This window comes from Neovison vison, chromosome 3 (genome assembly GCF_020171115.1).
Source record: "Neovison vison isolate M4711 chromosome 3, ASM_NN_V1, whole genome shotgun sequence".
In the NCBI taxonomy this organism is placed as follows: domain Eukaryota; kingdom Metazoa; phylum Chordata; class Mammalia; order Carnivora; family Mustelidae; genus Neogale; species Neogale vison.
In genome coordinates this window covers 16832645-16858570 of record NC_058093.1, presented here as the reverse complement: position 1 = coordinate 16858570, position 25926 = coordinate 16832645, and the positions used below count along the sequence as shown (strand labels likewise).

At 39.9% G+C, this 25926-nt stretch overlaps 1 protein-coding gene across 4 annotated transcripts in view; it reads right to left on the bottom strand.

The window, feature by feature from the left end:
* PARD3B (par-3 family cell polarity regulator beta) overlaps nucleotides 1-25926 on the bottom strand; it is a 1037391-nt gene that overhangs the window by 385393 nt on the left and 626072 nt on the right. For all 4 annotated transcript variants that reach the window (XM_044241394.1, XM_044241395.1, XM_044241397.1 and 1 more), the window contains exons 14-15: nucleotides 22688-22787; nucleotides 15534-15649 (exon numbers count right to left, since the gene is read on the bottom strand). In XM_044241394.1, the coding sequence (XP_044097329.1) occupies nucleotides 15534-15649; nucleotides 22688-22787 (216 nt within the window). The remainder of the gene's footprint in view (nucleotides 1-15533; nucleotides 15650-22687; nucleotides 22788-25926) is intronic.

Genomic DNA, 25926 nt, shown 5'->3' with positions numbered 1-25926 from the left:
TTATGCCAGTTAGTTTCTGGATCAGCAGAGGGTAGATCGGTTAGCTATTCTAAGCTCACCTGATACCATCACTCTTGATTCGTCAATTTCCAATTTAATGTTTGAATTTTCACTCGAATTTTAATACTTTCACTCAACAGAATTCCTAGTAACCTTTTCTTGTGAACACTGGAAACCAAATATTAGCCTCTCTCGTCATGTTTCTTCTCTCCACAATTTGTAAAAATGTATGCTTATTATACTGAATAGCCTTGGCCAGTGTCTTTTTATTTTTTTTTTAAATATCTGATATTTTACCTCTTAATCCCCTTCACCTATTTCACAAATATTTCCATCCTTCTTCCCTCTGGCAACTGCAAGTTCATTTTCTATATTTATGAGTTTGGTTGTTTTGTTCATTTTTTTACATTCTACATATAAGTAAAATCACGGTATTTGTCTTTCTTTGTCTGATTTATTTCACTTAGCATATCCTCTAGGTCCATCCATGTTGTTGCAAATGGCAATGTCTCTCTTTTTTTTTTTTTTTTTTTTTAAGATTTTATTTATTTATTTGGCAAAGAGAGATCATAAGTAGGCAGAAAGACAGGCAGAGAGACAGGGGGAAGCAGGCTCCCAGGACCCTGAGATCATGACCTGAGCCAAAGGCAGAGGCTTAACCCTCTGAGCCACCCAGGCACCCCTCATTTTTTTTTTTGGTGGCTGAGTAATATTCCATCTATATCTATATATATATCACATCTTTATTCATCTATTAGTAGGCACTCAGAGTGCTTCTATATCTTGGCTATTGTAAATAGAGTTGCAATAAACATAAAGATACTTATATATGTTTTAAATTTGTATTTCCTTTTTCTTCCAGCAAATATCCAGTAGTGAAGTTACCAGAACATACTGTAGCTCTCTTTTTAATTTTGTTGGATTTCCATACTCTTTCCCACAGTGGTAGCACCGATTTATAATCTGCTAACACAGGATGAGGGGTCCTTTTTCTCTACACCCTTGCCAACACTTGTTATTTCTTGTCTTTTTGACAGTGGCCATTCTGACAGGTGTGAGGTGATATCTCACTGTGGTTTTGATTTGCATTTCCCTGATGATGAGTGACGATGAGCATCCTTTCATGTATCTGTTGGCCACCTTTGAGTCGTCTTTGGGAAAATGACTATTCAGTTCCTCTGTCCATTCTTTAATTGTTTTTTTTTGTTTGTTTTTTTGAGGGGGGTATTGAGTTGTATAAATTCTTTATGCATTTTAGAGATTAGCCTCTTATTAGCTATGCCATTTACAAATATCTTCTCCTTTCAGGAGTTTGCCTTTCTGTTTTATTGATGATTTACTTTGCTGTGCAAAGCTTTTTTACTTTGGTGCAGTCCCAATAGTTTATTTTTTCTTTTATTTTCCTTGCCTGAGGAGACACAACCATAAATATGTCGCTAAGGCTGATGCCCAAGAGATCAGTGTCTATGTTTTCACTTCAGAGTTTTATAGTTTCAGGTCTCACATTTAGGTCATTGATCAATTTTGAGTTTATTTTTGTATATGGTGTAAGTGGTCCAGTTTTCCCAGCACCATTTATTGAAGAGACTATTGTTTCCCGTTGTGTATTCTCTCCTCCTTTGTCTTAAATTAATTGTCTATGGAAGCTTGTGCTTATTTCTGGGCTCTCCATCCTATTTCATTGATCTATGTGTCTTTTTGTGCCAGAGCCATACTGTTTTGATTACTACAGCTTTGTAGTATCATTTTGAAACCTGGGATTGTGATATTGCCAGTTTTGTTCTTTTTTCCTCAAGACTGCTTGGGCTCCTTGGGAACTTCCATACAAACTTAAGGATTATTTGCTCTAGTTCTGTGAAAAATGCAGTTGGAATTTTGATAAGGATTGCACTGAATCTGTGGATTGCTTTGGGTAGTGTAGGCATTTTAACAATAATAATTCTTCTAATCCATGAGCATGGTATATCTTTCCATTTGTGTCATCTTTCTTTCATCCATGTCTTACAGATTTCACAGTATAGGTCTTTCATGTCTTAGTGAAGTTTATTTCTAGGTATTTTATTTCCTTTCCTGTATCTTTATTCACTTGTTTTATTATTACCATATACATTCCTGATCTTTCAAACCTTGTTTGTAAGACTATTTCCACTAGACATAACCTATAGAAATAACATATTACTGTCATCACTGATAATGTTTCCATTATTTAGAACATTACCTGGCACAAAGAAAGCAGTTATTAAATATTTAATGAAGGAAGGAAAAGATTGATGGATGAATTTCACGAGACTGAAATTATTTTTCCAAGTGTTTAACAACTTTTTAGTCTTACAAAATAGAGTAGATTTTTCTGGTGGTGCTAGGCTTTATACTATTAAATTCTAAATCAGCCAGAACTACTGTATATAAGTATAATAGCTTTAATGTTCTAATGAAGAGGTAAAAAATATATGTCTAAAATATTTATACTTATATGCATAAATAAGTAATAACATATAAATATAAACATACATAAAATATATATAATGTCTGTATATTATATATATAAAGATTGACTTATCCTGGATTAAGCAGTTTTTATAAGTAAGTCTTAGCTCTGGCTTTGCCTCTGATTCATGTTTAGCTAGACATTTTTCTAACCATTTAATGAAATTCACAGATGTATTAATTAATATGTACTTTGGAGTGGGTAACATATTTAGCTTTAGGAAATTAAAAGAAAAATATCTATTTTCCCCTATGAGCAAGAGCTGAGATTTGACCTTTAATGTAGAATAACATTTTACTTTCAAAAAGTGATATTTAATTTAGAAATTTTTGGCCTCACAGAGGAAATGCTCAGATGGTTCACAATAGAAAATACACAGTCAAAAAATATGTAAAAAATGTTTAGCCACAGAAGTAATTTTAAATGTAAAATTAAAATGCCCCTTTTAAGCCTATAAAATTGGTGAAAGTATTTAAAAAAATGGCTCCCAGATTCTTTCATATACTGCTGATAAGAACAAAATTGTTTTTCTGGAGTGCAAGTGGTCATAGACATCAAAAGTCTCAAATCTTTATATAATATTTGGGCAAGAAATTATACTGATAGAAATTTATAATGAGAAAATAATCATGATTGTTTACAAAAGTTTATGTACTTTCAGACTCAATTCATTGCTATTTCTAAGAGCAAAGAACTGGAAATGGTGTTTATGGTCAAATAATATATTAGGAAGATGTATCAACTGCATTTATTGAAAAAAAATTTACAATTAAAAACTATTGTAGAAGCAAAGACATAGAGAATAATATTCAAGCAAGGGACACCTGGGTTGCTCAGTCAGTTAAGACTCTGCCTTCGGCTCAGTCTTGATCCCAGGATCCTGGGATCAGCCCTGCATCTGACTCCTTGCTCAGCAAGAAGCCTGCTTCTCTCTCTCTCCACTGCTCATGCTCTCTCTCTCTCTCTCTCTCTCTCAGATAAATAAATAAATAAAATATTTAAAAGGAAAAGATTATTCAAACTAGACTGTTCTAAAAAGCCACAAATTTAAAAGCACATGTTCAGTACCATGACTTTTGGGAAAACTTGGAATATAAAAATATGAATATGTATATATGAGAATAAAAATACACAAGAGTCAAAATGCCTTGCTTTTTAAGAACTGTAACTGTACCTAAAAATGAGATAGTTATACCTGCCTACTGTAGTTTTAATCTCCACAGAAAGTGTTGCCAATAACACATATTTATCATTCTGAATACCATTCACAAGAGATAATTAAGAAACTGCCAAATCTCATCTAACATATAGTTATATATTCCATGTAATATGTTGTTACATTATATTTAATTGTATATTTTATACAGTATTTTCAGCTAATGAAACTCTCACTTTAAAACAACTAAAATGGATTTGGTTCATATTTGTAAGGAAAATTTAAGTGTTTTGTTCCAGTCCATGAATAGTATTGTTCACTTCATATTTTTATGAAGATGTTCTTATATTAGTACAAAAGTTTTTAAAAAGGAATGCGGAATTTCATTTAAATATGAACAATGGTTTAGAAAACAAAGGCAAGTGAGAAAAAAGTTCATATTTGGCTTTGTTCAAAACGCTTGCACGTGTCTGAGATGCGGAGGCTCACCTGAGGTGTAAAATATAAAGAAGAAAGCACTTTATGGAATAATGGGAGTTTTAAGCGGGGCCTGGAAAATTTCACTTCTCAAGGACAAGACAGTTTCTCCATTGATCAAGATTTCTCATCAAAGCACAACTAATGCTCTAAATAGGACAGAGGCTAATTTAATAAAGATCTGCATGGATTATTTAAAATTTTTTTTTAAGATCTGCATGGGTTATTGGTGTAATATCATTAGTTAAGGTTCAATTACAACCATGTCTAAACTTTGTAGTTTTCTTGATATCTCTTGTGGGAAAACAGAGCTTTGGGTTCCTCTTCCAGACACTGAGTTTTTCAATTATCTTCATATTCCACCAAGCAATGCCCCTGTTTAAGATGAGAGTGGGTGTAAAGCCACACTGCAACAGTTGAGACCATTTGTGACCCAGTGAGTGAATTAGGATCTACACACGAAATCCATAGGCCAGCCACCTTTCCCCCAGATTTTCACAATGGTTACCTGAGGAGAATTTACCCACATCAACAGGTCAAGTCAATCACTAACGACAAGAAAAGTCCGTTAGGAGATGTATAGGCTCACTTGTAAAGTTACCACTAACATTACCTTCTCTGTGACTGATACCATTAGTAAGTAGCAGGTTAAGTATCTTTACATGAAGAAAGACACTCCTTGCTTTGAAGATTCTTTTTTTCTGGCTGGGGGCCTACGAGAGAGTTGGGCTCTTAGTCATTCGTTCAACAATTCGTTCAGCACCTGTGCTCAAGGCACTGGTGAGCACTTGCTCGTTGGAGTGTGTGAAAGTGGGGGCCTGGAATGTGCCACACACAACTTTCAGACAAGTCTAAAACACATCAAGAACAGGCCTACCTCAGAGAGACTGCTGTTCAGTTCCAGACCACCCTAATAAAGCGAGTATTGCGATAAAGCAAGTTAAAAGAATGTTTTCATTTCCCAATGCCCCAAAAGTCATATTTACACTAGAGTCGATTAAATGTGTGATAGCATCATGTCTAAAAAAAAACAATGAACATCCCTTAATTAAAAAATACTTCATTGCCATAAAACGCTACTCATCATATGAGCTTTCAGCAAATTGTAATCACCGGTCACAGATATAACAAACATAAAAACATAAAAAAAAAATAACAAACATTAAAAAAAAAAAAAAGCTTAAAATATAGCAAGAATGACCAAAATGTGATACAGAGACATGAAGGGAACAAATGCTGTTGGTAAAATGGTGCTGATGGACATGCTCAACTCAGGGTGGTCAAAAACCTTCAGTTTGTAATAAACGCAGTGTAGGCAAAGCGCGATAAAACAAGGTGTTCTCATAGTATACAAGTGCCCTTGCTACACAAAAGGCATTGTTTTCCCATTAACTGTAATAATGAACACAAAGTCAAATGATTCTTGAGTATACTGTTTAAAAATACATTTTTGTAGGGACTAGAAAGAAATAAAGCAGCAAGAAGGCACGTACACAGACTTAGAAGAAGAGAAGCATGGTTTTCACATAGAGAATTTTTATGCCTTTGCTTCCAACCCAAATAGTTATTCTAATTAATTTTACATGGAATCTGCCTTATTCTGCTGTATCTAAGATCATGATTCAGTTATACTACAGAGAGAGAGAAGTGATCTATGTCTCTGTGATTCAGTTGATATTAATACTAGTCTTCGATACATTTTCATTCTTAAACGCGGCAATTATCTCAAATTTAATTATAGGTTAAGTTTTAGTTGACCCAAATGTTGGTTTTCTTGATGTTTTGAAAGAGGCCGGCTTTGCATGGCAGCGCTGTCAACTGTACATAAAGTCAGTTATTCGAAGTTTTCCTGATTTGTTCTTCTCTCACCAGCTACATCACTTAGAATTCAGCCTGAGTCTTGATAAATTCTGAAAATTCACTCAACTTGTGTTCATCTAGCCACCCACTTTGCTTATAAACCTGTGCAGTTAGCTACCTAAGCATATTAAGATGCACTAAGGAAAAATGAAAAGAACTTATATCCTTTATCCAGCACTGAAAAACAAACTATGGTTCTTTTCCCGAAATTCTGGTGAATTTTGAGCTTATATTTCTACTTTTTCCTTGCATACTAAACAATCCACAAACCAGGATTCAGTTTCCATCATCATCTTCATAGATTTCAAAGCTTGTAAATGTGGTGTATCTTCTGGTGTGGCTATCATCACCTGATGTACTTGGGGAGCAGATTCAATTTTAAACAGATTTGAATTTTTCTTTTCAAAAAAGATTTTATTTATTTGAGAGAGAAAAAGAGAGAGAGTGTGTGCGCAAGAGTGGGGGAAGGCACAGAGGGAGATAGACCAGCAGACTCCCTGCTAAGCGGGGAGCCTGACTTGGGGATTGATCCCAGCACCCTGAGATCATGACCTAAGCCAAAGGCAGATGCTTAACCGACTGAGCCACCCACATGCCCCTGGATTTGAGTGTTTCAGTAGTCGCCATGAAAATATCTGGGGAGGGCTCTCTGAGGCTTCCTGAACTATATCTCTCTCTTCCAGGCAAAATATTTTTCTTTCAACTTTTTTTATCAGACAGGATTTCCAGGCCTGTCATCTAGATGCATTCTACCCTGTTTTTTTTTTTTTGTCTCTATTAAAATATTGTACGCAGAATTAAATACAGTGCTATAGATATGTCATGATGAGCCCAGAGTCCAATGAAACTCATTTTCCTTCCATGCTGACACAGAACTATCTTTGGGGTTGGCCATTTCGGGCAAGCCGCTAAAAAGCAGGGCATCCTCAGGACACCTGGGTGGCTCAGTCGGTTAAGTGACTGCCTTCAGCTCAAGTCATGATCCCAGGGTCCTGGGATCGGGGCCCGCATCAGGCTCCTTGTTCAGCAGGGAGCCTGTTTCTCCCTTGGCCTCTGCCTGCCACTCTGCCTCTTGTGCTCTCTCTCTCTGACAAATAAATAAATATATCTTTAAATCTGAAGGAAAAAAAAAAAAAAAGGCAGGGCATCCTCACTCACCGTTACTATAGAAGGTCTCCTAAATCCTATACTTGGACAATTGACTTCTTTGACTCTGACTTCAGGACATCACCATTGCTTCCCACCCTATGTAAAATAGACTCACCTCTCCCCAGTCTTATCTCTCTCTGGATTTGACTTCAGAGAAATCAGCTCTATCTTAAAGTTTATGATTTTTGTACTTGGGTAAAACTCTATCTCTACTCACCCAATGTGAATGAAAACACCACAGGAGAGGAACATTGGTCTTCTTTACCCAGAACATGTCCTGGGGTGACATGGCCAACAAATGTGAACAGCCAACAAATGCCCAGTAGATGGGGGAGTCATTCTTTTTTAAATTCCATCTTTTTCAGTTCTGGAGAAATCACGTGAATGCTAATTCTGCCAGTCTAACACAGCACGCAATTCTCTGAGGTAGCAGCCACTGAAACTTTGACAGGTATGCCTTCGGTACCTTCACCCAAGCCACACACCTCCACTCTTCATCAAATTCTGCTCAGGACGTAAGGAGAAACTCTCAGTACAAAGTCCCATATGTTATTTCACTCCTTTTAGGATGACAATGAGCCTTATTAGCACATTTTGGGAAAGGGCATTCTAATGCTTTCCCCCACTTTCCTATATAATTTGGCCTGTAAGTTTCAGTCAAAAATTGACACACTGTTGGAAAGATCAAAGTAAGCTATAACATTGCCCTGAATTAAGTCTAGAAACGCAATCAAAAAGGAGACTTCAGTTGTCTCCGAGATCCCTCACGCGGAGGTTGCTTTATTTTTGCTTTTTTCTTTTCATTTCATAAACATAGAAATTCTTTGTGGATGGGTGTTGAGATCCGTAATTTCACCAGTTGTTTCTGGAATTCATCATCTTGAGGAAAATTGGTAATTTGCTTCCTGTTCTCCAGTGTGAAGCCTACTCTTCCTAATTTCTAATGATCAGGGACAGTTGTTCCAGAAGCACGATCCTTTTGGGGTGCAGGAATAGAAACGGCCTCCTTCCATTCGCCAGCAGCCATGCTTTTCCCATCTGAACATCACTCTCTTGTGTGCATCAAGATAAAATTAACACAGGAACCGGGTGGCTCCGCGTTCCACCTGACAGCTGTTAGGTGCTCTAAACAATGGGCCCCTCGCACACTTTCTTTTACGTGCTCTAAAAATAGCCTGGCTGTCTAACTCTTACAGGTTTTCGAGCCTCCAGCAGCTGTTCAGCTCTTCCTGCATTTATCCTTTTAGATGACTGCTCCTCTCTCTCGTTTTCTTTTTTCTTTTTAACCATTTGCTTTTCCTCTCTTCTCCAGAGCGAAGGTTATCAGTAAGATCTTGAAGCAGCCACACTGGTCTCTTCAGAGGCCGCTCTCCTTTGTTCCTCTTGGAGATAAGTTATCATCGTGATGTCAGAATTTCCGTCTGGGAATCTTTCCTGAACTCCTGGGTTTTCTTTTCCTGTTAGGCTTTCAATCTAGGTACATTTAGCAAACACCATTTTCCCTCATTTTCTGCTGAAGCCTCAGTGGTGTGTGTTGGTTTTTTTTTTAATTTTTAATTTAAATTCCATTTAACATATAGTGTATTATTAGTTTCAGAGGTGTAGTGATTCATCAGTTGCGTATCATTTCCCGTGCTCATCACCTCATGCACCCTCCCCACTGTCCATCACCCAGTTACCCCATCCCCCAATCCAGCTCTCTTCCAGCAACCTCCAGTTTGTTTCCTCTGATTCACAGTCTCTTATAATTTGTCTCCCTCTCCGTTTTTTTGGCTTATTTTATTTTTCCTTCCCTTCTGCTATGTTCATCTGTTTTGTTTCTTAAATTCCACATGAGTGAAATCATATGGTATTTGTCTTTCTCTGATGGACTTATTTCGCTCAGCATAATACCCTCTAGTTCCATCCACTTCATTGCAAGAGTCAAGATTTCATTCTTTTTGACTGACACCTCAGTGTTGGACATACACAATACTCCATAAACATTTGTTTAATGGATGAGAAACATTATCTGCGATTCCTTAATTTTGACTTCCTAAAGCGTAGGGCATACACCTATGTCCTTGTACTCTTCCTTGTCTTCTAGAGATAGTTAATAAACACTTTCTGTTAGTGTTACCAATAATTCTTCTTTCCCAACCAGTTTTTTTCCCCCCTAAGGAGTCAGTTATATCTAACACAACAGGATTCCATTCAGCTCTCACGTCAGAGGTGTGACTTATTGATGGACAAGGAAGATGATCCATGGATAGACATACAGATTTATATTAAGATATATATTAACATATTATGTGGCACATGTAATAAATATTAACTGATAAACTAGCATCAAAATTATCTAGACAGTTTTATAGACATTCTATGTATTTAGTGTTCAGGATTTTTATCCTATTGCAAAGAACGCATAAGAAGTACCCCACAAAAATTGTTTTTGTGTGGGAGTGGGTATCACATCATAGAGGCCCAAGGATTTGGGGTGATGAGGCTTTGGGGAGTCTTGACGCACCACCCCACCTCTGGGCACCTACGGATGCGGGCCAGGCAGCTAGCCTTGCGAGGGAGCGGGGAACAGAGACTGTTCTAAGTCCCCGTGGACACTTGCAGATGCATGCCCACAAAATAACTTTAAGAAAAATGTATTAGAATAGTGGAGCAGTTAGTTAACTTTTTGCAGGTCCATTTTTGATCTAATACTAGAGATACCTAACTTCTCTGAAAGGAATGTTTGACATGTATGAAAGGGTTATATTCAAAACATGACCCAAATATTTATTTATCTCTGTTGATATAAGAAATCAGTTTATTTATAATTTCCTTCAACTGCAGGCATCTACAAACATGTTCTATCTTAAAAAAAAAATTAGAACAAGCAACTAACAGAAAACACATAACTATAGAATTAGAGATTTTAGAGTCATCCAAGACACATGTATTGTTTTAAGAGACTACGGGACATGGAATGTTAACAATCTTCATTGTCAGAGAACTTCCTAAACTTTGTCTGAATGCCTTATGCATCACTTGAAGCTCATTTCCTCTCATTGAACAGAGGCAGGACAGCTGGCCAGCAGCTTCCATCTGCCCTGTCCTCAGTCCTCTCTGCGTTACAGAACACCCTTATGAAATGGGAGAAGGCCAATCTGGAACAACAGTAAACACTCAAAAAACAAAAATCAAAAAAACTGTGTGGGAAACAGTATTTTAAGCTGAACTTTCAATGGGCCTATAGATCGGGTCAGGGGATGGGCCAAAATACTGAAGCACTGTCCCTTGAATAATTCAGATTAATTCTTAAGTAGTATTAATGAGGTCATAAAACACCAGGCTTGGAAATTAAAGATGTTTATGTCTCATCAAAAAGTCTTTGAATGTAACTCTCTGGCATACTGCCAAAAGGGCAGCTCTTTGGGGGAAAACCCTATGCCAAAGGCCAAAGAGGCAGCTGTGTTATTCAGCTCCTGAGAGCTTCCAACTCAACACCCACACAAGCTCAATTATGAGCAAATTAAAGGGATCCAGACTGAACATAGTAATTCTGGTAATTTAAATAAATAGAGGAAAGTCTACAATTAGTAGGAAAAGATTGATTTTCTGGAAAACCCAGAAAATGACACCCTAACCCCTTTGAATAAGCATAGTTACATCCAATTATTTAAAAATAAATTTCCTTTTATTCATCATTTTAATCATTTCTGATCTGTCTTAAAGGTGGCCACATGCATTCCAGCAAAAGTATTCACATAATATTGAGGCAGAACCGCCTCAAAAAAAAAAAAAAAGAAAGAAAGAAAAGAAAATCTATAATGGATACATAGGAATTAATGAGATTGAGTAAAATTGTAATCAAAGTTTTATACCTACTTTTAGAGCACATAGATAATGCACTGTACATTTCTAACTTTTTTGAGTCAGAGAAAAATTTATAGTCATCCAGGAAGAACAAAGATTAACTGTAGTGGAAATCTATTACCATAACTCATTATATTAATAACAAACAAAATACACATGGTCATTCTGTATAGATCCTTAAAACTCACTTGATAAAATTCAACATCTGATTAAACTGAGTAAATAAACTCTTTTAAGAAGCCAGGAATATGGGGCGCCTGGGTGGCTCAGTAGGTTAAGCTTTTGCCTTCGGCTCAGGTTATGATCCTAGGGTCCTGGGATCGAGCCCTGCACAGGGCTCTCTGCTCAGCAGGGAGCCTGCTTCTCTTCCTCTCTCACTGCCTGCCTCTCTGCCTACTTGTGATTTCTGGGTGTCAAATAAATAAATAAAATCTTTATTAAAAAAAAAAGAAAGAAAGACAGGAGTCGGGGATGACTCTAAGCTTTAAAAAAAAAAAGAAGCTAGGAATACAAGGACATTATTTAGCTTGAAAAAAACATTTCTTCTATCAAGAACCATCAGTGAAGTTATAGTTAATGCATACACCCCATGGAAACATTCTTGTTTAATCTTTAAATTCACTCTGATGAGCTGATCTGAAGTTCATGTGGAAGAGTAAATGTATGTAAGACCCAAAGTGATTTTACAAAAGAAGAAAAATCAGACAAAATTGTTCCTGTAAGTTATCAAAATATAGTGTAATAGCACATTAATATAAACAAGGTGACACTGGCATGGAAGAGACAAATGTGTCAATAGACTATGTCTAGAAAGTGACCCGTGTATGTAAGGAAACTTAATATTCAATGTTAATGCATTCTGCTTTAATGGGGAAAGGATGTAAATGTCAATAAATGTAAAAGTCGTGACATTTATTGTCATGCATAAACATTTTTCCACCTCACACACCATGGATAAATATATTATAGATTGGTAAATATTAGAAGAAAAAAAGCCTTCAAAGGTACTAGAAGAAAATAATGTGATAAGTATAGAACCCAGAAGTCATGAAGGAAAAGATGGAAATTTTTTTACTATGAGACTAAAATCTTCTTCATAGTAAAGGATATCATAATCAAACTAAGATGACAAATAATGGATTGCAAGAAATTCTTTGCAGTGTACATAACATTTTTTTTAAAGGTTTTATTTATTTATTTGACAGACAGGCAGGCAGAGAGAGAGGAGGAAGCAGGCTCCTTGCTGAGCAGAGAGCCCAATGTGAGGCTTGATCCCAGGACTCTGGAATCATGACCTGAGCTGAAGGCAGAGGCTTTAACCCACTGAGCCACCCAGGCGCTCCACATAGCATTCTTTTTAAAAAAAGATTATTTGAGCGAGAGGGTGCACACGATGTACGCACGCGTGCCTGCACTCAGTTGTCCGGGGAGGGGCAGAGGAAGAGAATCTTCAAGCAGACTCCCTATTGGGGAGCCTGACCTAGGCCGCCTAGATCTCACAATCTATGAGATCATGACCTATCCAAAACCAAGAGGTGGATGCTTAACTGACTGAGCTACCCAGGTGACCCCATAACAACATTTAGAATTAAGAAGTGGAAACTTTTTTGGGAAAGGATATACATTAGCCAATCATAAAATGTGAGATACAAATGGATCCCCTGGGGGAAAAACACAAAGCAAAACAAAGCCCAAACCAAAGAATACCCTAAACTCTCGGTCCCAAATTCAGTCAAAAGGGGAAAAGTAAATTGTAAATCCAGATTTATTTACATAAAATTGTACACTGTTATAAAGCACAACACACGATAGAGATACGTGTACACAGAGGGTGCAGCAAATAGACCACTACACTTACACGGCAAACTATTTTTAAATCATGTTTGTAATGTTTTCTTTCTTTTTCTTTCTTTCTTTCTTTTTAAGATTTTATGCATTAATTTGAGAGAGACAGAGAAAGAGCATGAGCAGCGGGGAAGGGCAGAAAGAGAGGGAGAAGCAGACTCCCTGTGGAACAGGGAGCCCCATGTGGGACTTGATCCAGGACGCAGGCATTTAACCGACAGCCACCCGGGCATCCCTTTTTTTTTTTTTTTTCCCGGGCATCCCTTTTAAACCATGTTTGTATCTGGGGATGAGAAAACTTTTTTTCTCACAAGAGTTGTCTATCCTTTGAAACTTAAGTGCAATCAAGCAAATGGAACTCACTCACCTATAAAATAATTTGAACATAATATGCAAGTGAAAATGCTAGCTTAGACTCGCAACAAAATTGAAAAAAAAAACAAAGGTACTAATGGGGGCACTTAGCCTTCGAAGACTTCTGCAGACTTTGGAAAGGAGAACTATCCAACATAAAGGGCTAGATAAACAAAATATTTTACCTTTTTAAATTTTGAACCATAGGAAACTACTATTTATCCAGGCCCTTAAGTAGTCAAAAACATTACTTTGATATTTGGCCGAAATACCTATCAATGGATGGATGGATGGATGATTGATTTTGTTTACTTTTTGAAGATTGGATCCTGACCTTGCTATCCTTATAAGCCTAGCCACTACCCTTTTTAGTAAATACAATAATTCCTTAGGTTGGCCCACCACTATTTCTAGAAAATAAAACAACTTAGCAATAATTGTTTCACCTAACCAAACGGGAAAGACACTTCCAAATGTTTACCATCTGGTATCATCTGAGCTTCTGCACAAAGAAAATCAACATGTTTATTGAGCCCCCTCAATTGTTTTGGGGACAGGGTTCTGAACGGCTCTAGAATGTTGTCCTCTGCCAGCCTGTTAGCTTTATGTTGGCATTTCCTGGAAGAGACTGAAATTTGGTGGTGTATAAAATGTTTATTGTATTTTACCACTTCTGCTGTCTGGTACACTTAAGCCACAGCTTTGGCACCTGTGTCCTAAAGAAAACAGCTTGCGACATCTACCCAGTGAGGTAAACTGAGGTAAACTGAACACACGTTACTATTGTTGTTTATGGTAGAAGTCCAATAGAATGCAATGAGTGACTGCCAGCTACACATATTTTGGAAGGGGTATTTCAATATAAAAAATGAAAACTTCTTAAAAACAAATTTTTCAGTAACAAAAAATATAAATGGAAATACTGTTTCTGGATACAGCTTAGGTTTTATTTTTATAGATTTGATAATAGTTTTTCTTTCTCAAAAATGAGTGCCTTCCCCCCTCCGCCGCCCTTTGGGAGATTTTTTTGGAATCATACTGCTGGTCACTTTTTTGTTTTAATTAAACTAGGAAAATAGTAGTATCAACTTGCCCCAAATTAAAAGAGATTTTTATGTATTCATTTTCTTTGTAGAGTAACTGGGAAGATGGAACAAAAGACGTTTATCAAGTACTTTATAAAAATCAGTTGCTCCTCAAATTATTAGTAATAACCTAGGTCAACATCCACATGATTCCTTTGGTTTGTAAAAGTTCACGCTGGAGAAAAATCCCCTTTTCTGACCTGTGTTCAGGCTTTCCATCCCCCTCTCGCTATAGGTGAGTGGAGCAAATGTATCCTAGTGCTCTAGTTAATTTATAGAAACTAGAATCAATTTCTCTTGTTTCATCATGATTGAACATTTTTCTGAACTCCCGTAAATGAGTAAGAGATAAGTACTACTTATCAGATTGTTTCGTGGAGTACGTGGCTTTGATTATTCTATATTCTTGTTGCTAACTAATAAAATATGCAACACGTCTCAAGAGAAAACGTTTGCAAAGCATGGCCTGTGAGCCCTCAGCAGCAATGGGTAGTTGCCGAGGCTTTATTTTGCACCGGCAGCCCTCTCACAGTCCTGTTTCTCCAGCAGCCCCTGAGAACACAGAGATGAGCTTGGGTGTCTGAGATGTCTTCTGGAGGCCCCCATCCTGGGACCTGGAGGACACCGTTTCCAGGAACACTCACTCTGCTCTAGCAGCCAACAGTTGCCCAGAAATTCCCTGCAGAGCTCAGGACCTCAATGAGGTCGTTCAGGCATGGACCCAGGGTACCTCGACACCCTCCATCTGGCAACGTCCAGGACCCCTCTCCCCTCCAGTGTTAACAGGATCTGGAGATGCGCATTTAAAGAGAGAGGTCTTCCCCACTGCTGCCATCTCTGTCCACTGAACATAGAGTTGGGAAACCCCGTAGAAGAGGACTCATTTAACCATATTATCTTCCCAGGTCCCGCAGCAGGGATGTACACGAGAACCACAAAGTCACTGGCAGAAGTGAGCGTGCAAACACGAAGGCCCGTGAGTTACCGATGCTGATGGCATCCCAATCACCCCTAAGGAATGACCGTATTTTTCTGACCTAGATGGACCACCTTATAAAAATGTCATTGACCTCTCTTTTAAAAAGGGGTAATTACAGTTAAATGTGTCAATGGAGACTGGAAGATGGGATGACCAATGTCCCCTCCTCCAGGCTCTGGCAGATGCCCCCCCCCCAAGGGTGGAGCTGAGGAAACAAAGGGAGGAAATTCAGGAAGACTGACGGTGGAGGCTGGAGCTCCCCCCACCTGGGGGTCCCTCGCCCTCACTTACCAAGGTCCATGCTCTTTGAGGCTTTCAGATTCATTGACTCGGGCTGCCTGGCCGGTGTCACAGATCTGAAATGGATGTGCTGATCTGGAAAATACGCCACCGAATCTACCCCAGAGCTGTGGAAAGAAGCCATATGCCGTACTTCGATTAAGAATTAAAAAAAAAAAAGAAGAAAATATCTTTTTTTTCTTTTGGTCAAGGAAGCCGTTCCCATTTTGAACCCAGCCCTTCCTCCTCCCCTCTCCAGCTCCCAACCATGTCTTTTCAACAAATTCTGGAATCTTGGGTGGCTTTTATGAGATGGAGCGACTCTATTTTTCTGTATTTTATCACACTCTACAATTTAAATAAAATATTCTCCGGCTAATATCATGTTTTCCTCTTCACTGGTTTCTGCTAATTGGGATCCTGCTGTACCATATATAACTTCAAATGGGAAAGCCAGGTCTGGAAGGAACGGGCATTTCAAAGGAGGTCAGCAGATTCGCAGAGCCTGAAAGCAGGGTTAAGAGATCTCCGAGGGCTAAGCTTGTCCTTCCTTTGAGAACAAGTGAAAGCTTGGGTCCTTTAGAGAAAACCATCTTGCAGAAAGACTGCTGGCTGTGGGGGCTTGTCTCCGACTTTATTTAGGCCCATTTCCTAAAACTAATGTCCATACCGAGCAAATAGTCCACTCATTCATAACACAAAAAGGAAAGAACAAGAAAAGCACCAGATATTTTATTTATTTGGCTTGAGGATGGAGGGTAGTATACAAGGGAATTGCAGACAATGCCTGATTTCTTGGTCTAGGAATAAATCACATTTTTAAATTTCATAAGTCAAATTACGGCTGCTTTCTCCCCTCGTATTCTCATATATTGAGAAAGTTAATACGGGGGCTCATTTCAGCATAACTTAATTCTAGTTTTAAATACAGAAATTTCTGGTAAATCTGAAAGGACTCAGGTTGAGGTTTTCGAACAGTTGGGATTTCACATGGTCAACACTAAAACAATCATAAAAAAAATGAACTACGATGAATGAGAACCCTTTGAAAATGTACAGGGGATCTCCAATTCTTAACCAAATATGCCAAAATAAGTTTCACCTTTTCTTAAAACTCATTAATTCCGCACATTCAATATTGCCTTGCGGTGATATTAAAATTAAAATGCAGCAATCATAACACTGCTGAGTAAATGAACCTCTGTTTCTGTAATATGGTGGGGCTTAAGGAAGTACCCAGGACCGGCAGCCGAGGACAGAGCTTGGGAGCCCAGATATCGGAGCCTCGCTGCTTAGTTCTCCGTCCTGGCTCTGCCCCCGACTAGCTGTGGGACCCACGCACGTTACTGAACCTCTCTGTGTGTCCGTTTCCTGATGCATGAAATGGGTCTAACTCCACTTCTTGCTTCATGGGGTTCTTAAGAGACAAAATGAGTTCGTAAAGTAAAAATAAAAAGACTTAAAAAGTTGGGACTAGATTGGGGCACAGAGTAAATGCCAGTAGATGCATTTAGGAAACAACTAGGCAGGTAAATACATAGATGATCAATTTTTGCTTTTCAAGTCACGTATATAATTTTTTCCAGTCTCTTCTCTTTCTCTTTTTGTCAGGATTTCAGTAGACCTGGGACTAAGAGCCTCTCCTTCCTTCTATTTATTTTCAAATTTTTTCCTTTCTCTTTGACAAATACGCTTCATTTATTTGAAACTGCGATAAGGCTGACGCGCAATGTTCTACTAGTTTCGGGTATACAACAGACTGTCTCCTACAGGTTTATGCCTTCTGCTATGCGCAGCACGAGTGGAGCTAAGGGTACTGTGTGGCAATGACTGGAAGCCTGGGCTAGAGAGCAATGTGGGACTCGTCCCCACAAGACAGTGTTAGGATGTATAAAGTTGTAAGAAAGGAAGTTACGGCATATGCTAACAGTAGTGCCTAGAACACAGTGACCGCTCAATCAAAGGGAGCTGTTAAATCTCTTCTTTTATTCTGTAGGTTAGAGAGGTCCTGAGACACCCTTCAGTGAAGAAATTATACATGGTTTCATGAAAATTTCTCAAGAAGTTCAAATCTACTCATTATAAACTTTTTTTTGGGGGGGGGTTGGGGCTTCCTCCTAGGTATCTGGCTTATATTTTCAATAGCTAAAACCAGTGCCAGATATGAAATATATAGATGTGGTAGGGAGGGATGACAAAGTACGCCAGTTGTGAGCAAAACTCCTTGCACCACAGGCCTGGCCTAACAGCAACGCTCCGATTGTTTTGGCCCATTTTAAAGAAGAATTCTGAGAGGCAACTGTGAACACGAGCTTCCCCCTGAGCCTTGGTGTTTTGGAAGGACTTGCCTTTCAATGTGTTATTCAACCTTTATTTGCACTTAGTTTCACACCCTTTGATCTCTTGCGATGATGTGGTTTTAGGGTCAGAGGGCCTCCTGGCCTTCACAGAATCCGAGAATTTAAGAGCCGGAAGGCATTAAAGGTCACCTCATCCAACTTTTCATCTTGTAGATAAGACACTGGGGCCCAAAGAGGAGGCTGCTGTTCCAAGGTCACACAGCTGGCCAGTGGCAAAGTGAAGACCAGAGACTGTGGTTCCTTTATATTGCCTTTCTCCGAGCCACCGAAGCTTCGGCTAAAATGGCGGCCAGCCTGTGGCACAGGTGCTGCGGCTGCTGACTCCCTGGTCATCAAAACATTCCCTTTTGGGGCAGAGTCACTCCCCGCTCTGACACTGCTTGCATTTTAGCTTAGCTTGGTGCTTCAGTGCTACACACCATGAAACAAAAGGAAAGCAAAGAGTTAACCCAAACAGATGCCCCGTGTTACGCTGAAAGCCACTGGGGAAGTGGTTTAGGACCAACACGAATATTCCTCATTAAAACTTTGGTCGTGCCGCAGTTAAAGAGTCTGCTCAAGAGAGACGATGGGAATCTTCCCAACTGAGGAACACATTGGTTAACACACCTTGCTGTCTTATTTTACCAAACTAGGCATTAATTGACAAATTAAATACAAGAACTCAAATTTTTTGAGACTCTTGGGAAACAACAATTCCCATCCCCATTTAAAACAGAAAATCAAGGTGGCAGTGCCCCTCCATATTACAGCAGGTAAGGATCTCTCTAAATACAGTGAATTTTTTTGGTATAAATGTTTACGTATAATGAAGGCTGATCAAAGAATTAAAAACTGCTTTCTACAAATGAATGTAACAAATGTTCGTGTGTGTGTGTGTGTGTGTGTATACACACTATACATACCTGAATATACTCATTAAATTGATGATAGTGATTTACACATCTGTTGCCATTGCTTTGACCACATGTACATTTTGAAACCTTTAAGAGAAGGGCCCATTTTGCCATGGTACAAAATAAGAGATAAGGCAAGGGGCACCTGGGTGGCTCAGAGGGTCAGGCCTCTGCCTTCAGCTGAGGTGATGGTCTCAGGGTCCTGGGATCAAACCCCGCATCCGGCTCTCTGCTCAGCAGGGAGCCTGCTTCCCGCCCCCCCACCCCCCGCTGCCTTCGCTCTGCCTGCCTCTCTGCCCGCCTCTCTGCCCACTTGTGATCTCTCTCTATGTGTCAAATTAGTAAATAAAATCTTTTTTTTTTAAATAGTGTTTCTTTTTTTTTTTTTTTTTAAGATTTTATTTATTTATTTGACAGAGCGAGACCACAAGTAGGCAGAGAGGCAGGCAGAGAGAGAGAGGAGGAAGCAGGCTCCCTGCCGAGCAGAGAGCCCAATGCGGGCCTCGATCCCAGGACCCTGAGATCATGACCTGAGCCGAAGGCAGCAGCTTAACCCACTGAGCCACCCAGGCGCCCAGTAAATAAAATCTTAAAAAAAAAAAAAGAGATAAGGCAAGATAAGGCTGATCTTTCAGAGGGAAGTATAATCTGAGAAATTATAGGGTTAGAGCCCACACTGTGTGCATTGGCTACATGAGCTCATACACTTAAATAATGAAGTGTAGTATTGAATTAGTGTGAAAATATCTTAGACATGTGAGACTAGAAAGACCCTTTGTAATTTTACACGGCATACTGGATGTTTTTGGAGGGAAAGGGTGACACAGTGATTAACTATAAAATATGACATGTTTTAATTTTGAAGAAAGTTAGCATGTGCTCATGGCTGAGTGGGCCGCCGTGGAGGCTGTGGGAAGCTACAAGATGACAGCAGGCCAAAGACACGTTTTAGATAAAGGCCACGTTTTCAGCATGAACAACCAGGGAACCTATCAAACAGAAATGATACTCAATGTCAAATTATGCTGCATAATGAATAAATAAAGGTAGCAGGAAACATATGCCAGTGTCCTGAATGCAGTGACAAATCAGGAATGTGAAAGACGTGTAAGACCCAGCCATGAATGTTTAAGGACAACTGTTAGAAATCAAAAGGAAGGAGAAGAAGATTTTGAGAGGTAGGGCAAAAAAACCAAACCAAAACAAAACAAAAAAAACAAACCCCACAAAAAACATAAAACCCAAAAAACTCTGAAGTCTCAGGTGTCCATCCATGCATAGCCTTTGCAAATTGGCTACTCTGAGTGAGAGCAGATGCAGAAAGGAAGGGAGGGAAGGGAGAGACGGACCCAGTGAGCCCAGAGCGAATGGAAAGGAAAAAATATGAACACATAGGGAATTCGACATATTCTGTTTCCAATTTGCCTTAAACCCTCCCTGAGATATAACAGTAGGAAATATATTTCCTCTATATTTATTTTTCATTTAGACACATATATTCTAAACTTCTGTCCAATAATTGGGGACATAATACTACAAGTAACTTCAGTAAATTCCTATGTCATTTTGGTTCAAGGTTGGGGCACGAAGTTCGACCACATTTGTGTGTCACTTCTCATGCAAGAGTTGTTTAGTTGTTTTCTGTCTCACAAGGCTGGCTACATCCCTAAAGCACCACTTTTCCCTTTTAGAGGGCTTTTACTTTTTTTTTTTTTTTTTGAAAGCCAGGCAGCCAGCCTCCCTTGCTCAACCCTCCTGGCTCCCTTCCAACCCTTCCTCCACCCCAAGTTCCCCATATCTGACCCATCCCCACTGCTGCCGCCGGTCACCTAGGCAACGCAACAGCTTGCAGGATGGCGCAGGTCATGAGATCTCAAGGGGAAGACTTGCAAAGCTTTACAGTTGCTCCTTCCATCTCAAAAATGTCTTTGGCTCTGCCCCTTCCTCTCCGGCCATGCTGTTCCTCTCTCCACTCTTGCCAGCCCTCTCCTTTCTTGCCAATCCCCAGACTGTCCTTGTTTATGGCTTTCCCTATCCACAACTGAACTCACTCAAACTGATACTGTCATCAGCACCTCCTTCCATGCCCTCTCCCACCTCTCCCCCCCCACCCGGCCCCAAATCTGTGGAGGCACTGAAGAAGCCAAAAAGGCCATTGCTAATTCCTGATAACTCCATCTCTGCAATATCTCTGATGCCCTCTCTCCGCTGAAGAGGTTTCTCATCTGAAAGCTTCTCCCCACCCTCCCCAGCACACATCCTTAGTACCTCTCACCGCTACTGCCCTAGAAAATGTCCAAAGAGTCTCTGGTTTCCAGCAGACATTAACCTTTCTCCATCTCCCTAATGCCTGTTGCACACGACTAAAACCCAGGTCTTATCATGCTCTCTGCTGAAACTCTACCACAAGGTTTGACCATCTAATGAAGGAAGTCTGTATTTCTTATCTTTGCATTCTGCATTCTAGCATCTGGCCAGTGAGCCATGATACAAGTTGCCCAAATCGACTTCCTTTCCCAGCTGCCATGCTGTTCCTTCTACCCTTCCCTCTCGCTGAAGTTCCCCTCCTTCCTGGGCTTTTTTCATGTCTACCTCCAACTCATACTTTGTGATTTAGCTGAACATCGCTTTTCCCATAACATTTCCCCTGATTCCTCTATCTGGAAGCATTCTACTCCGTCTTGGATGTGCAGAGCATTTTCCCTATACCTCCTGGTAAGTATCACTTTGTACCCTGTGTGCTAGTTGTCATTTTTACCCCCTGGCCTACCATCTTCTTGAGAGTTGGGTTTATATCTGATTCATCTTTGCATTATCCCAACACTTTTGCATGTATACACAGAATAACAGTAAAATAGAATGAATGAAATTATTTTTTTAATGCCTTTTGTTGTGGCTAACAAACTGTCACTTTTGATTCAGGTTTGAGGCCGGCAATGGAAGTGAATGGACAAAATTAAATATGTCCACATTTTCTTTCAAGAAACCCCTAGAAAACTGATCTAGAACATTAGTGTCATTATCCATCCAGTCAGTGAAATTGTATTTGAGTCAGATAGCTGACTTCGAAAATGTCGGAATCAGGGATAGCTAAATATAGGTAGGCTTTCAGCTAATAGAGTTAGCTATACTCTTTTTGTGTTGCTTTATTTTTAGCAGATTGCAATAAAAAAGCATAATAGGAATGACACCAGCATTGCTACAGGAAAAATGGAAAAATTTCACAGGATTATCCTGGGACATAGAATGGAATAAAATACACAGTTTTTAACAGCCATAATAAATACAGAAAATAGCAAAGGGACAAGTTAATGATTTTTAAAACTCATCAGAAGAACAAAATCTATGAACGCCACTAGTCAGATGGTGTGTATACTTAGTAAATCTCTCTCTCTCATGCTTGTGAGATTCTAAAAATTATTGATTTTTTTGGTTTCTATTACACAGTGGATATAATATTGGGTACTCTTTTCAATATTTTAGATTATATATGGTTTTGCTTTAATTTTTAGATTCCATTAACTTTCTTGGAACATTTTAAAAATACCTTTAGGGTTTGCCAATTACAAACAAAACAACAACAACAACAACAACTAAGCTTTATAGCCTCTCAGTTTTGTTTTATTCCTTCCTATAGGACCTTTTGAGTTCTCTGGGTTTTCAACATGATAGAAGAAAGTTCAACCATTTTCTTAAATATTTTATAATACATGATGAGTCTTAAATTCCAGAAAGCAAAACATGAACACTCTCAACTATTAATTTTAGCTATGAGAAATTTTCACTGAAAAAGAATTATAGATGCTATGAGATTTCCACTCTGGAAAGAAATAGAGTTAAAATCAGGCTGCGGGGTTTTCCCAGAAACACCATAATGGGGAACGTTTACGATCTATCATTTTATCAATACCTGTGGCCGTAATCTTCAAGGCCCAATTCCAGAACGGGATGTGGTGGTGGAGAAGGCGGGACCTCAGGATCTGCCCATCCGTCACTGGGAAGCAGCAGCACTAAAAAACAAAGAACCAATGAAGCTGTGGTCAGTGGGAGGCGGGACTTTTGATGCCCGGCTTGCTTTCAGTCCATCTCACAGATGTAATTTTCACCAACACATAAACCAACCTGAAATCAATAAGTCCTCCTACAGAACTGATTCAGGATTTCTATGGGAGCCAATGCAGCCCTGTATGAAGAAATCTGAGCCCACTAATAGGTTTTACACCGGTGGCCTGTCAGCAACCCATGGCAAGTCAGGATCCTGCATCTTGGATATCTTTTCCCACCTACAGAAGGCTGACAGTCGCTCCTGACGTGTGTTCTGCGGAAGATTAACAACGCCATCTCTTTCATGCCTTCACGATTTTGTAAACAAGACTCTCTCACGAATAGGCTGGATTATGCGGTGATTGTGGCGCCACCCTGGTGACAAAAAGTACTTAAAAAATGAGATACTTTAGATTTACTCACCATTTCGAGATGGTAGAGGGGTAAAAATACTCTTTTTGCATCTGAGCTACAGTGGAAAGATGGGGGTTTGAGGCCTTGGAAGCAAAAATCTAGGGTCAGACCTGGTTTTCTCACCTACCTAATGTGTTCATTTTTTTTTCAATCTATTCTACTCTGGAAGAAATAGACATGTATCCTGACACTTGCTACGACCAATAGCAAGCGGGCTTGTTGAGATCTCTCGTAGAGCAGACACTGTGCTAAGCATTACGTACATTATGTCATCTAATGCTCATCCTTATTACCCGCGCTAACGAATGTATGAAAAGCCTGAGAGAGCGGCCTGGGAGAGAGTCGAGTTCGTGTAGCGAGGCCTCCATGTCTCCATCGTGGCTCCCACCGCTGTGGGAATTTGGCCCAACTATTAACTTCTCTGAGCCTCAGTTTTCGAAATCTCTAAGGTGGGGTGGAGAATAGCTTCATTAGAGGAATATGAGGAGTATAGAAGACGGTGCATATTCACACAGATTGAGAAATGCAAAGCACTAATAAGCAACTAAAAGAATATCCTTCCATACCGCCTAAACTCTACTGTGTATCTGTTACGGTGAGAGATTTGGTAACATGTGGACCCTATTTGTTCTTGATTGCTGGAACAGGAGAAAAGTATCCATCCCTATGAAACGCTGCTGGTAACAGAAGCTGCTTGACTTGTCCACACACCAGGTATGATGGTTACTTTTACAGTTAACTTGACTCAGCCCAGGGTACCCAGATAATGAATCATATATTATTCTGGGTATTTCTGGGATGGTGCTTTTTGGGTAAGCTTAGCATTAAAAACAGTAGGCAGAATAAAGTAGACTGCCCCCCCCCATAATGTGGGTGAACCTCATCCCATCTGTTGAAGGCCTGAGTAGAAACAAAATGCTGACCCTCCTTTGAGTAGGAGAGAATTCTTCCTGCCTGCCTCTCTTCCAACTGAGACACTGGGTTCTTCCTGCCCTAGGACTGAAACAGATATATTGACTCTTCCTGGGTCTCGAGTGGGCATTCAGGATGGGACCGCTCTGTTGGCTCTGGTCGGTCTCTAGCTTTGCTCATTCAACTCGCAGATGTTGGGGCTTGCCTGGCTCAATCCTCATGTGAGCCAATTTCTTACAATAAGTCTCATTATATTATATGAGTTATTACAGCTTATTATGTCTATGTCATATATGTTATTATGTATTTTATATTATACACTATAATATATATTATTATATGATGTATAATATAATGTCTATTGTACATTAAATACATATGACTACAAATACATCCCATTGGTTCTTCTATAGAGAATGCTGCGCAAAGCTCTGCCCCAGGGACTAGCCGAAAATGGAGGTAATTCTGGCAGTGCCGACACATCCCTGGGGTGGAGGCTGGAAGCAGGAGATCTGAGAGGCGGGGTAACCGGGGTACAGAAGCACAGCGAGCAAAGGCAGTTGATACTGTCCCCCTGCACTGCCTCCCACCCAAGTAATCTAGTGATTTGGTAATATAGTGGCAGTTAGGCAGCCAGAGACACAGAACGGAAAAATACACCATAAACTAGAGAAAAGGCACATACTGGGACAACATTCCCACTGGCTGTCATGTCTCTACCCTCAACTTCTTAGCCCGTCTTCCACACTGGTGATGGAGCTGTGATCATGTAACTTGGCCTCCCAGAAACATTTCAGGTGCACACAATAGCTCAGAGCATAAAGATCTCTGCCCCGACAGGCAACATCAGCTCCTTATCACCCTTAGCTACCCAGGACTACTTACTGTTTCCCCAACCACCAGCCTGGGCTTTCCTGCCTCAGTGCGTTTGCTTATGTAAACGCAAAATCCACTCGCATCCCTCAAAGTCCCACCCTTCTCTCAAGATCCACCTCAATATTTTTAGGGCGGGGGCAGAGAATACCCGCGCTCACTCTGGGTTCCTCCTTTCTTTCTGCACATATAGACCCCACTTCCCAGCCTTCTTTGTACCTAGATTTGTTCTTGCCAATAGCAGGTGAGTTGCTCTGGCCATTGACATCCCCAGTGTCAGCGGCTACGAAAGGGTACATTCTCTCCACCGGTCCCATCACCCAGCGGCAGGCAGGAGTGGAGGAGTCTCTAGAAAATGGACCAGAAGGACAGAAGGAGCCCAGGCCCCTTCATCAGCGCACGGAGCGCAGTGCCCATCCTCCTTCCACCACGCCTCATTGGCTATGATTAAGACAAGAAAAATACTGGGGTGCCTGGGTGGCTCATTGGGTTAAGCCGCTGCCTTCGGCTCAGGTCATGATCCCAGGGGCCGGGGATCGAGTCCCGCATCCGGCTCTCTGCTCGGCCGGGAGCCTGCTTCCTTCTCTCTCTCTCTGCTTGCCTCTCTGCCTGCTTGTGATCTCTCTCTGTCAAATAAATAAATAAAATCTTTAAAAAAAAAAAAGATAAGAAAAATACTTTCGCTGTCTTTATCCACTGACATTTGGCGTTTATCCATTACTATTATGGAAGATTATTCCATTTATAACATTTCTCACATGCTGCTTCTGCAATGAGCTATTGATCTATCATCTGTGTATCTAGACCTATTTCTTACTGGACTCTAGAGAAACTCCTCCTTGCACTCCCTCTCCTTTCCCTCCTCTTCCTCAGATTCTTCAAGTTTTATTATAATTGTTACCTCTA